We start from the raw sequence: 13,906 nt of genomic DNA, 5'->3' as shown, positions 1-13,906 counted from the left end.
TTGCAGTTATGATGGTAATTGAGATGACATTCAAAAGTAACCTGTAGGCAAGTTCAACTATTTGTCCAAACACACTTATTCCGAAACCCAGCTCGGTTTAAACCACTGAATCCGACTTTGTCTTCTCTAATGAGGGTTATGATGTGAATTAACAACCTCATCAACCCTGGTGTCAGGGTTACTGTCGAGCCGCCAAAGGCCCCTGACCTGTCTCATATAACGACTACTTACTTACATCAGTAAGTAGTAACCGGGACCAATGGCGTAACATGCCTTCTGAAGCACGGATCGTCTTACTTTTGGACAATCAGGTGATCAGCCTGTAATCTCCTAACCAAACTAGGGATCACAAAGTAATTTGTTTTGTGATATTTCCCCACCGGGATTCGAACTGGGGACCTCCGGATCGTGAGCCTAACGCTCAACCACTGGACCATGGAGGCCTGTACTGTGGACCATGGAGGCATGGGTTATATTAGTTTATTTAATAAAGAAACGAAATTCTAACCAAACCTTTCTTCAACAGTGTGAAGAATCAATGTCAGCGGGCGACATGTGCGTATCAGCCGCGCGGGCGGGGCCAGCGGCGCGCTGGCACCCCGGCTGCTTCGTGTGCTGCGCGTGCGCCGAGCTGCTAGTCGACCTGGTCTACTTCTGGAAAGATGGACGCCTGTACTGTGGGAGACACCACGCTGAGACGCTCAAGCCTAGGTGCTCGGCTTGCGATGAGGTGAGAGAGATTTGTATCATATATGACAAAGCGGCTCATGATATCCAAGAAAACCTTATGCTGACGGTAGTCAATCATTAAAGGCCTAAGATGTATTATGGTCAAAGGTATGGTGACATTCAAGCCTATTACCCATTTTTACATATAACTACTTACCTAATCATGAACATAATTATTATGAAGGATGTAAAATATAAATGATTTTGATAAAAACCCGACCGAATCAGATTTTTCCCATATAAGAAAATTCTACTAATAATTTCGTTAAAAAGATTTATACATTTTTTTAAGTTTACGCGGTTATTATCATAATTAAAACACATAATAACGGGTTCTTACCACGTTTAAAATAGGGATATGAGAGAGGGACTTGCAACAGTGTCGAAATATCGGGACTCTCATATCCCTTAAACGCGGTAAGAACCCGTTATTATGTGTTTTAATTAAAAAGCAAGATTTATAGCTTGACTTGTCTGTCTTTTTGCCTACCATTAGTTAGACATTACGTCAAACTGCCATTAAAATGAAAAGCTCTCATCGGCAACCCTACGAGCAAACTGTTGCGCGCGCGTCGATCCGAGTGCAATTATCCAATCGGCCAATATCCGGCGATACTCCGGAACTGATAACATCGATGAGGGAGGGAGGAAAAGGGGGAGGTTGAAGGGATGGAACGTGACCGCGGTTGTGGTATGATTAATGACTCGTGAATACTCGTGATGGGCGGTCTGAGGAGCTCGTGCCTCAGTTGGTTAGTTTTATAAAGGGTTTATTTGATAGTTAGAGTTTTGTAATATGCACTGTATAACAGCCACGTATAGGCGGGTTAAAACGGTCACTTGACTGAGTCAAATATAAAATGGTAATTCAAAATAGAAACCAATTTAAAGTGATCAAAAATCGCAATCTCACTTTACTTTTCGACTTATTTTCGAATTTTATTTATAAATTAACTAAAAATGAGTACGACGTTTGACCGCTTTTATTGATGACGTCACAGGACAGTATTCCCATACATACTCCAAACAAAACTTTCGTTTTAACGTTTCGTAAAAAGTAAGAATCATCCCTCAAAGATTTCGTTACGATGTCACTAACGCATGCTTTATCTGTGACCCAGTCAAATGCCCTACTACGGAGGGACATTTGATTCAAGAATATAAGTAAGCACTGTAAAACTAAGACCGTGTAGACAAACCATTAATGTATAATAACGTTACTACAGTCCACATACAGAATTATAATACTTTTATGTATAATATACATACATACGTACATAAATTTTGCATGATTTATGTAATTTAAATGCACGGTAAACTATATTTTTTGTAACATCTGTCACACTGCATTTATGGCAAATAAAGAATTTTATCTTATCTTTAACCTCTCATCTGCCGAGATACCAGACACAATAGATTTTACATTGTGTCTGGTCGAGATCCGCGTTCCGGCAGATGAGAGGTTAAGAATAAAATAAATTTATTTTATCTTATCATAAAATCACGCGTATTTCCCTTATGTTACTAATACGACGCGCGATATGCGTTTGTAAAATAGAATCCGTTGAAAAAAATAAATAAAAATGTTATGCGTTTTCGCACTTAAAAGATTTTCTTATCTCTCTTTTTGATACGATTCAACACAAGATCCAATATTATTATACTTTAATCGTATATGGTTCTGTATTGATAAATTGTAGGCACTGTAATTTGAGGAGGTTTGGTAGGTTTACCTTAGGAAGCGATTAAATGAATATTAGCAGTATTTTACATTTACAATAAAAAGCAAAAAGTGACCCATAAGGGGTTGATGTTGATATTTAGGTCGAAGGGTGGAACAGCCACATTACACTCGACATTAACGAAGCAAAAGGAAATCACCTACTATAATATTTCTTGGTATATTCTAGTAAGTGATTTCCTATATAATATATTAGTATATTCTATTGAAAAAAAAATGGAAATTGGGCTGGTTTTCCCTTCGCGGGTTGGAAGGTTAGACAGGCAATCGCTTCTGTAAAAATTGGACCTGTCAAATCTTCAGGTGAGGTAAGCGGACGATTCTATTGAAAAAAATATAAACTGTTAAAAGGTAAATAATAAAATTCCAATTATTAAATAAAGACACATCGTAAACTGTCGAAAAGCATTTTTTTATTTTTCATTTCACTTATTGAATTTTAATCAAGAAAAACGTATTAATAAGTCCGACATTTTATCACGTTTTTCTGTTTCATGTCGCAGTGTGCTTATTCATACAAATTCCATCGTAATTGCGTGTTTTAAGTTTATTATAAAGTAACTGATTTGACTAGTTGGAAACTAGCCTATTGATGCTACTCTTTAGAACTCAAACTTCTATGATAATGCTCTTTAGTTAAACAACCATAACATCCTAAGTTAAGGGAACGAACTTATACTATGTACTTAACTTAATTATACGTATTTACAAAACACATCGTACACTTTTTTAGAATAAAACCTTAGCGTTTGTGAGTCTATTTGCTTATAGTATGTCAGTACTTCGAATACTCGCAATGACGAATATAGACGAAACCTATAAACAGTTTCATGTTTACTCATCATCATCATCACCAGCCCATTAACGTCCCCACTGCTGGGGCACGGGCCTTCCCTATGGATGGATAGGGAGAACCATTAAGGCCCGATCTCCCTATCCATCCATAGGGTGGTGGTGGTCCACGCGGGCCCAGTGCGGATTGGTGGTTATTAACGACTGCTAATGCAGCCGGGACCAACGGCTTAACGTGCCTTCCGAAGCACGGAGGGGCTCGAGATTATTTTTTATTTTTTTTGTGGTCACCCATCCTATGACCGGCCTTTGCGAAAGTTGCTTAACTTCAACAATCGCAGACCGAGCGCGTTTACCGCTGCGCCACCGAGCTCCTCAATGTTTACTATAGTAACATAATTATACATGGTTTCATGTATCTACCTCTGACCGGACTGACTCCCGGCATTGCGGTCCCATGTCTTCAAACACCGTTGTACGCAGTTGCTGTACTTGCTGTGGCTAGTATAGAGAGACCCGAGACATGAAGCAGCTTTTTGTTTTTTTAGCAATAACAATTACCTGTAACAATACTGGCTCGCGTTTGACTACAATCTCACCTGATAAAAAGCAATATTGCTATTTGACATTGCGCACTTACTTGTATTGCGCAAGGGTTAAATTGCAATATTGCTTTCTTACCTAGAACTTAACACGTCAGGGTTCTTAACAAAACGGTGTTGGAACAATTACGGCGATGTTATCAACCGGGGAAGGATGGCCCGGAATGATAAGGAGAATTCATGATTGATCAATTATCTGTTGATGCAATCATGTGTTGCCTCAACTAATTGTATTGGTTCTTTATAGTTTGACCCGTTATTTCATCATAATATAGATTGTGATCTATCGCGAAACCAAAAAATGTCATAAATATACTTCTCATTAAAAATACAAAACCTTTGCGAATTTTGTTCAACAAAACACGAGTTCGATTAAATTTTTTTTGAACATTCGCCCATCTCTAGTGATCGGACTTTGCCAACCTCGAAGTGGAAAACACATTCACTGACATGGCTCCATTTTATAACATGCATACGAGTACATCTAGAGTTCCAATCCGTCCGAGTTTAGAAGACCTGGGGAGCGTCCAGGCGGAGTTCTATTTGAAGGTTTGAAATCCCCGGTACCCGAATAAATTGATGAAAACTTGATTTAATAAAACTGTATCTTTTATACTGAGTAGTAGTAGCAAAAAGTAACATAAATATACTACTCATAAAAAAAAAACAAAGCCTTTGCGAATTTTGTTCAACAAAACACGAGTTCGATTAAATTTTATTTTTTGAACATTCGCCCATCTCTAGTGATCAGACTTTGCCAACCTCACCGACGTCGTCGAGGATTTCCCCGTTTCAGCGTTTATCGCTATCGGCACACTAAGGTCGATTCATTCTTTCAAAAGAACCTCTTCCTTTTTTAATAAACAATAAACAGATTTATTACCTATTCTTTTAAACCACGACCTGAGCCGAGCCACGAGTAGAGTACCCTCAAGCGTGTGAGATCTTGTCTCGGGTGAGAACTCTCAGCGCTCCCCATTTGTCCGGCCAAGTAGTTAATGCTATTTGCGGCAAATATGCAATAAGCGACGTCAAAAAGTGATCAGCCCATTACCCTACATCGTCTTCTTCCCTATGAACACAGCCGTCTTACTAAACGTTTTATTACTCGACTAAATGTTAAAGTGTGTTTCATGCTCGGAGGCTTGAAATTTATTAATTTGACCGTGTCGTCTGTGAAAGCTCAATTACTGAGCCGGCTAGCCGTGCCTCTCCAAACACTATCGAGACTTACCTAAGCAACTTAAGTCTGGCTTTAATGAACCGTCGGACTGCTAGCGTCAAAGATTTTCAAATTCGATTTCCAGTCGTAGCAATTTTCTCACTTTGCTAAGTTGTCTTCGATCGGGATATTTTGAGTGTGGTAGAGTATGTACTTACACGAGGTAGGAATCGAGAAATATTATTTAAATATATTTTTTTTATTTGTGCTCAGCAGTGTTAAGCCTGGTCGATGGGACACCGTGCGTGTCCAATTTTTTTATAAAAAAAAATAAAATAAAAAAAATAAATTCGTATATTTGGCTGCATTTCTTTGAAACAAATATAGGATGTAAGTGACACAGTAACTAACACTATGGAAGATGGTTCTGAGTTAATATCAAGTGGAATTTTCCGTCGCGAAAATTTATGTTTTTTTCTTCAGTATTCGGTACGGGATCACTAACACTCTGTACAGCTCATCATCATCCCTCGCTCAAACGCCTTCACCGAGACAGCCCTCACCTGGCTAAACTTACCGCAGTCACGATACTGGGTGAAAATAATGTTTTCAGTCTAGACCCACATTTATACTCTCACCTCGAATGGAACTGAATGCGATCGTAATTATGATAAAAAACCTGCAATATTTCAGGTTTTAGGTAAGTATATGAATAATAAATTCTGTTGGTCACTTGCCCAAGGCTAGGTAGAAACGCGTAGGCTGAAAATCCATTCATATACATACGTACATACAATACGTATACTACATAACGCCTATTTATTGTGATAATAGTCTAGTTTCCAACTAGTCAAAATAGTTACTTTTTAATAAACGTCAAAACACATTTTTTTATGAAAAAGCAACTTGTGACGTCATAGAAAAACATGTTACATTTTTCTTTACTTTAATTCATAAATAAGTTAAATAGAAACATGAAAACTTTTTGTCACTTTTAGATCTGTCTTTATTTAGTAATCAGAATTTCATAATTTATCTTTGACCTAGGAAACTACCCAAATATTTTATAACATACATACGAGTACATCTAGAGTTCCAATCCGTCCGAGTTTATAATAATAATAATAATAATCATTTATTTTCAGATTTACAATCCATAGTTGTTAGTAAAAATGCAGTCTTAACCTATTGTTAGTAGAAAACACAAAATAAGTTAACGATTGCCAGATGTGTGCAATCGCATCCACCGCGCGAACATAGGCGCAGTTTAGAAGACCTGGGGAGCGTCCAGTTCTATTTGAAGGTTTGAAATCCCTGGTGCCCGAATAAATTGAAGAAAACTTGATTTAGTAAAACTGTTTTTTTTTTACTGGGTAGTAGAAAATCTCTGTTCAAATATCGGGGTTTTGATACTTCTTGTCTTGTTTGACAAATTTTGGAAATGGCAACCCTACATATTCACTTTTTAGAGCCTCGAATGGCATTCACGCCCTAATGCGAATATCCAAGGGTTATAAAAATAATATCATAAACATATTCCTTATAGCCAGACAACCGGCAAAGGGGATCTCTCCTAAAATCACCTCGTTACAACCCCATCAAGTTTGGAGGGTCTTGGCAACAATGTCAATATGTTTTACGTTCATATCTTTACATTTTTGGCATGATCGCAGGGTAACTACTGAAACTTTGTGCTTTAAAGCTTTTTTAAATGTGTTTATTTGCTCAGTGAATATTTTATAAATACGAAACGAAGGACCCACTCCTTCCCACTCCTCTTTATACCTTACTTTTTTTTTCCTGTGTTGTGCTGGGGGGGGGAGGTTAAAAAGGGGTTAAAATTTGACATTTGTTTGCATTGCGCACTTACTTTTATATGCGCAAATGTCAAATTCCAAAATTGCTCCTTTAGTTTTTTTTGTGTTCATCAATGAATCCATTTACTCCGGAGAATTGAACCTGTTTAAGGGGTAAGCTGTACGACCTTAAGGGCGACGCTACTGTTAGTGTAACAGTCTCCATCCAAAGATGATTATTTGACTTCTTTACCTTCTTTAATTGATGAATTGCTTCCATGGCTTTTTAACCCCCTTGTTCTGTTCTGTGCTCTTCTTTTCTACTCTTATGTGACAGTTTCCGATTGTCACTTCCAGTAAATGTGTAAGCGTTTGTAGACGTTATTTACCTAACAATTTCGACTTCCGTTCTTTATAAAATTCGACATACTTATTTTTAATTTCGTAGTCCCCTGTACAAACTAATGCAAATTTTTACGAGGACTTATACAGACGGCGGTGTCTTCGCATGTCGATGGTCGATAGCACTCCGTTTATGACATCATAGCACGAATGTTGTACTTACTGTAGTCTGCTCGGCATGTGTCGTAAAACACCCGAATAATTCAATATTTTCCCCCATTTTTACAAAGAACGTATCATCTGAACGTTTATAAGCGATCAGGATTTATTGTCGACGTTTTAGTACGATCTGATCGTAAAATCACCCCTTGTTCTACCTACATACATTTAACTCTTACATGGTTAGGGAGGAGCTCGGTGGCGCAGCGGTAAACGCGCTCGGTCTGCGATTGTTGAAGTTAAGCAACTTTCGCAAAGGCCGGTCATAGGATGGGTGACCACAAAAAAAAAGTTTACATCTCGAGTTCCTTCGTGTTTCGGAAGGCACGTTAAGCCGTTGGTCCCGGCTGCATTAGCAGTCGTTAATAACCATCAATCCGCACTGGGCCCGCGTGATGGTTTAAGGCCCGATCTCCCTATCCATCCATAGGGAGGCCCGTGCCCCAGCAGTGGGGACATTAATGGGCTGATGATGACATGGTTAGGTTAGGTTAGGTTAGGTTAGGTTAGGTTAGGTTAGGTTAGTAAAGGTTAGTAAAGGTTAGGTTAGTAAAGGTTAGTAAAAAAAAACAAAGCCTTTGCGAATTTTGTTCAACAAAACACGAGTTCGATTAAATTTTATTTTTTGAACATTCGCCCATCTCTAGTGATCAGACTTTGCCAACCTCACCGACGTCGTCGAGGATTTCCCCGTTTCAGCGTTTATCGCTATCGGCACACTAAGGTCGATTCATTCTTTCAAAAGAACCTCTTCCTTTTTTAATAAACAATAAACAGATTTATTACCTATTCTTTTAAACCACGACCTGAGCCGAGCCACGAGTAGAGTACCCTCAAGCGTGTGAGATCTTGTCTCGGGTGAGAACTCTCAGCGCTCCCCATTTGTCCGGCCAAGTAGTTAATGCTATTTGCGGCAAATATGCAATAAGCGACGTCAAAAAGTGATCAGCCCATTACCCTACATCGTCTTCTTCCCTATGAACACAGCCGTCTTACTAAACGTTTTATTACTCGACTAAATGTTAAAGTGTGTTTCATGCTCGGAGGCTTGAAATTTATTAATTTGACCGTGTCGTCTGTGAAAGCTCAATTACTGAGCCGGCTAGCCGTGCCTCTCCAAACACTATCGAGACTTACCTAAGCAACTTAAGTCTGGCTTTAATGAACCGTCGGACTGCTAGCGTCAAAGATTTTCAAATTCGATTTCCAGTCGTAGCAATTTTCTCACTTTGCTAAGTTGTCTTCGATCGGGATATTTTGAGTGTGGTAGAGTATGTACTTACACGAGGTAGGAATCGAGAAATATTATTTAAATATATTTTTTTTATTTGTGCTCAGCAGTGTTAAGCCTGGTCGATGGGACACCGTGCGTGTCCAATTTTTTTATAAAAAAAAATAAAATAAAAAAAATAAATTCGTATATTTGGCTGCATTTCTTTGAAACAAATATAGGATGTAAGTGACACAGTAACTAACACTATGGAAGATGGTTCTGAGTTAATATCAAGTGGAATTTTCCGTCGCGAAAATTTATGTTTTTTTCTTCAGTATTCGGTACGGGATCACTAACACTCTGTACAGCTCATCATCATCCCTCGCTCAAACGCCTTCACCGAGACAGCCCTCACCTGGCTAAACTTACCGCAGTCACGATACTGGGTGAAAATAATGTTTTCAGTCTAGACCCACATTTATACTCTCACCTCGAATGGAACTGAATGCGATCGTAATTATGATAAAAAACCTGCAATATTTCAGGTTTTAGGTAAGTATATGAATAATAAATTCTGTTGGTCACTTGCCCAAGGCTAGGTAGAAACGCGTAGGCTGAAAATCCATTCATATACATACGTACATACAATACGTATACTACATAACGCCTATTTATTGTGATAATAGTCTAGTTTCCAACTAGTCAAAATAGTTACTTTTTAATAAACGTCAAAACACATTTTTTTATGAAAAAGCAACTTGTGACGTCATAGAAAAACATGTTACATTTTTCTTTACTTTAATTCATAAATAAGTTAAATAGAAACATGAAAACTTTTTGTCACTTTTAGATCTGTCTTTATTTAGTAATCAGAATTTCATAATTTATCTTTGACCTAGGAAACTACCCAAATATTTTATAACATACATACGAGTACATCTAGAGTTCCAATCCGTCCGAGTTTATAATAATAATAATAATAATCATTTATTTTCAGATTTACAATCCATAGTTGTTAGTAAAAATGCAGTCTTAACCTATTGTTAGTAGAAAACACAAAATAAGTTAACGATTGCCAGATGTGTGCAATCGCATCCACCGCGCGAACATAGGCGCAGTTTAGAAGACCTGGGGAGCGTCCAGTTCTATTTGAAGGTTTGAAATCCCTGGTGCCCGAATAAATTGAAGAAAACTTGATTTAGTAAAACTGTTTTTTTTTACTGGGTAGTAGAAAATCTCTGTTCAAATATCGGGGTTTTGATACTTCTTGTCTTGTTTGACAAATTTTGGAAATGGCAACCCTACATATTCACTTTTTAGAGCCTCGAATGGCATTCACGCCCTAATGCGAATATCCAAGGGTTATAAAAATAATATCATAAACATATTCCTTATAGCCAGACAACCGGCAAAGGGGATCTCTCCTAAAATCACCTCGTTACAACCCCATCAAGTTTGGAGGGTCTTGGCAACAATGTCAATATGTTTTACGTTCATATCTTTACATTTTTGGCATGATCGCAGGGTAACTACTGAAACTTTGTGCTTTAAAGCTTTTTTAAATGTGTTTATTTGCTCAGTGAATATTTTATAAATACGAAACGAAGGACCCACTCCTTCCCACTCCTCTTTATACCTTACCTACTTTTTTTTTCCTGTGTTGTGCTGGGGGGGGGAGGTTAAAAAGGGGTTAAAATTTGACATTTGTTTGCATTGCGCACTTACTTTTATATGCGCAAATGTCAAATTCCAAAATTGCTCCTTTAGTTTTTTTTGTGTTCATCAATGAATCCATTTACTCCGGAGAATTGAACCTGTTTAAGGGGTAAGCTGTACGACCTTAAGGGCGACGCTACTGTTAGTGTAACAGTCTCCATCCAAAGATGATTATTTGACTTCTTTACCTTCTTTAATTGATGAATTGCTTCCATGGCTTTTTAACCCCCTTGTTCTGTTCTGTGCTCTTCTTTTCTACTCTTATGTGACAGTTTCCGATTGTCACTTCCAGTAAATGTGTAAGCGTTTGTAGACGTTATTTACCTAACAATTTCGACTTCCGTTCTTTATAAAATTCGACATACTTATTTTTAATTTCGTAGTCCCCTGTACAAACTAATGCAAATTTTTACGAGGACTTATACAGACGGCGGTGTCTTCGCATGTCGATGGTCGATAGCACTCCGTTTATGACATCATAGCACGAATGTTGTACTTACTGTAGTCTGCTCGGCATGTGTCGTAAAACACCCGAATAATTCAATATTTTCCCCCATTTTTACAAAGAACGTATCATCTGAACGTTTATAAGCGATCAGGATTTATTGTCGACGTTTTAGTACGATCTGATCGTAAAATCACCCCTTGTTCTACCTACATACATTTAACTCTTACATGGTTAGGGAGGAGCTCGGTGGCGCAGCGGTAAACGCGCTCGGTCTGCGATTGTTGAAGTTAAGCAACTTTCGCAAAGGCCGGTCATAGGATGGGTGACCACAAAAAAAAAGTTTACATCTCGAGTTCCTTCGTGTTTCGGAAGGCACGTTAAGCCGTTGGTCCCGGCTGCATTAGCAGTCGTTAATAACCATCAATCCGCACTGGGCCCGCGTGATGGTTTAAGGCCCGATCTCCCTATCCATCCATAGGGAGGCCCGTGCCCCAGCAGTGGGGACATTAATGGGCTGATGATGACATGGTTAGGATCATAACCAAACGTAGCATCGCGCCAGTGTTCCCGAAAGGGTAGGAGAAGTGTATATTAGATACACCTACACCTCGCCAACCCCATCTAATAGAATGCGAGCCTATTGCCATTAACAGGGGGGTCAAAATGGCCACATCGAAAATAAGGAATATTGCTATTTGACAGTTTGCATTGCGCACTTACTTTTATATGCCCAAATGACAAATTGCAATATTGCTTTCTGAGATGAATTGCTTTGATGTGGCCATTTTAACCCCCCAGGACATATATCCTGGAAACCACGTGATATCAATCGTCTGTGATTCAAACATGCATTCAAACTCCTAAAGTAATGGTTTAAGTAGTAATAGCATATACATAAGCAGCCTATATTCGTCCCACTGCTGGGCACAAACATGCACTGACCTCCCCTCCGTCAACCGGAGGGGGTTTGGAGCATACTCCACGACGCTGTTCCACTGCGGGTTGGTGGAGGTGTTTTTACGACTAATAGCCGGGACCAACGGCTTAACGTGCCCTCCGAAGCACGGAATCATCTTACAATTTCGGGCAATCAGGTGATTCAAGGTGATTCAAGGTGATTCAAGGTGATTTTTACCAAACAAAGGATAGTCTCACAAAGTTATTTCGACAATATCCCCATCAAGTATATTATACAGGGTGTTAGTGACATCGTATCTACTATCAACTCAGAATCATGGTCTGAATCATCCCTCTCAGTATTCGTTACGATGTCACTAACACCCTGTAGGTATTATGCAATAAATAGATAATAATAAAGTGTCAGTTTAGTAAACATCTGTCGCATGTTACTACAACATGTCGGTTGACATAACTCCATACACGTGACATTCTACCACTATTGTAGTGTATTGTATTGGAAAGCTATCGGAAGCTGAGTGAATCATTCATTTCACACGTTTGAAAGAATACTGTTTATTTTATTGAAGGAGACTTAGGGTTGTTTTTTTAATCTAAGAAATGTAAGATTCTAGAAAATTCAGTAACACAGTTGCCTCTACAATTATAGACCTGTGCCGTGTTTATCAAAACTTACAAGTCTACAGGTTCACAAACTACAAGTTACAAGTTACCATGTGGAACGCATTAAATGATATGATTATTATGGTTACTCACAAGTACGTTGAAATTACGTTTATCAAAAAAAGTAAAGGAATTGTAAAATATAAACATTAAACAGCCTATACAAGTCCTACTGCTAGGCACAGGCTTCCCCTCAATCAACCGGAGGGGGTATGGAGTATAATCCACCATGCTGCTCCACTGCGGGTCGGTGGAGGTGTTTGGGCTAGTAGCCCTGGACCAACGGCTCAGCGTGCCTTCCGAAGCACGGAATCTTCTTACTTTTTCGGAAAATTAGGTGATTCAGGCCTGCAATGTAAAATATAACTTGTGAAATAAATATTGACACTTGTAACATGTAATTTACACGTGTAGTTTTGATAAACACATTTTAATGAAGTTTTATACAAGAATAATTCTTGTTATATAGGGCTTGTAAGTTTTGATAAACAGCGCATTGGTGTAACAAAAAGCTTGTTGAAGCGTGGGCTACTTAGTTCATCTTGCGATGGTTATAACCTGTTGGGAATTGATACACTCTAATTTTAGACATAAAGCTGGTCAAGTACTGACTGTGGTAGTGTACTGTACTAAACATGATAATGTACTTTGCAATTGTTTATAATAATAAAAAAAAAGTGCGAGTCGCTGCCGCAAACTTTATACCTCCACGCGTTCCCGGGAAAATGGATCATGACAGACAGACGGCGACAAAGTGATCCTATAAGGGTTTTATTTTTACCGACTTCAAAAAAGGAGGAGGTTCTCAAATCGACCGTATATTTTTTTTTATGTACAGAGCACCAAAAAACCTAAGCATTAGTCGTGAGCTTTTGCTGTTGTTTATGTAACAAAATGTATCTTATCTCTACACGAGTAAAGCACGTTTTGGTACAAGTAATGTGCAGTAGGCATTCAAGGTTCTATAGGAAACATATTTGAGGGTGCATTGCGGCGGTCGCGTGTGGAGGCTCGCCACCAGCCTTGTCCGAAGACTTCGGCGCACTGCGGGATCCTTGACATTTCAACTACTTATGCTGTGAGCTGAGAGAACCGCCAAACGGGCATTCAGATACGTTTCATCGACAATTCGAATTCCTATTAAAAGTTCGGATAGAATTTTAGTTTGTGAAACAACCTATATACGGCCTCCGTGGTCCAGTGGTTGAGCGTTGGGCTCACGATCCGGAGGTCCCGGGTTCGAATCCCGGTGGGGACAAATCACAAAAATCACTTTGTGATCCCTAGTTTGGTTAGGACATTACAGGCTGATCACCTGATTGTCCAAAAAGTAAAAAGATCCGTGCTTCGGAAGGCACGTTAAGCCGTTGGTCCCGGTTATTACTTACTGATGTAAGTACGTAGTCGTTACATGAGTCATGTCAGGGGCCTATGGCGGCTCAGTAATAACCCTGACACCAGGGTTGATGGGGTTGGTAATTCACCTCACAATCCACACGATAGAAGAAGAAGAAGTTCCTTTTTTACGTGACTTATTGTAGATTTGCCACTTTTTAAATATTAAC

General features: G+C 38.9%; 1 protein-coding gene across 3 annotated transcripts in view; it reads left to right on the top strand.

The window, feature by feature from the left end:
- The window catches only part of LOC126374704 (protein prickle-like), a 268,632-nt gene that overhangs the window by 248,739 nt on the left and 5,987 nt on the right, over positions 1–13,906 (top strand). For all 3 annotated transcript variants that reach the window (XM_050021423.1, XM_050021421.1, XM_050021422.1), the window contains exon 6: positions 527–730. In XM_050021423.1, coding sequence (XP_049877380.1) covers positions 527–730 — 204 coding nt within the window. The remainder of the gene's footprint in view (positions 1–526; positions 731–13,906) is intronic.

Source organism: Pectinophora gossypiella, chromosome 17 (assembly GCF_024362695.1).
Source record: "Pectinophora gossypiella chromosome 17, ilPecGoss1.1, whole genome shotgun sequence".
NCBI lineage: Eukaryota > Metazoa > Arthropoda > Insecta > Lepidoptera > Gelechiidae > Pectinophora > Pectinophora gossypiella.
This window is presented reverse-complemented; position numbering and strand designations above follow the sequence as displayed.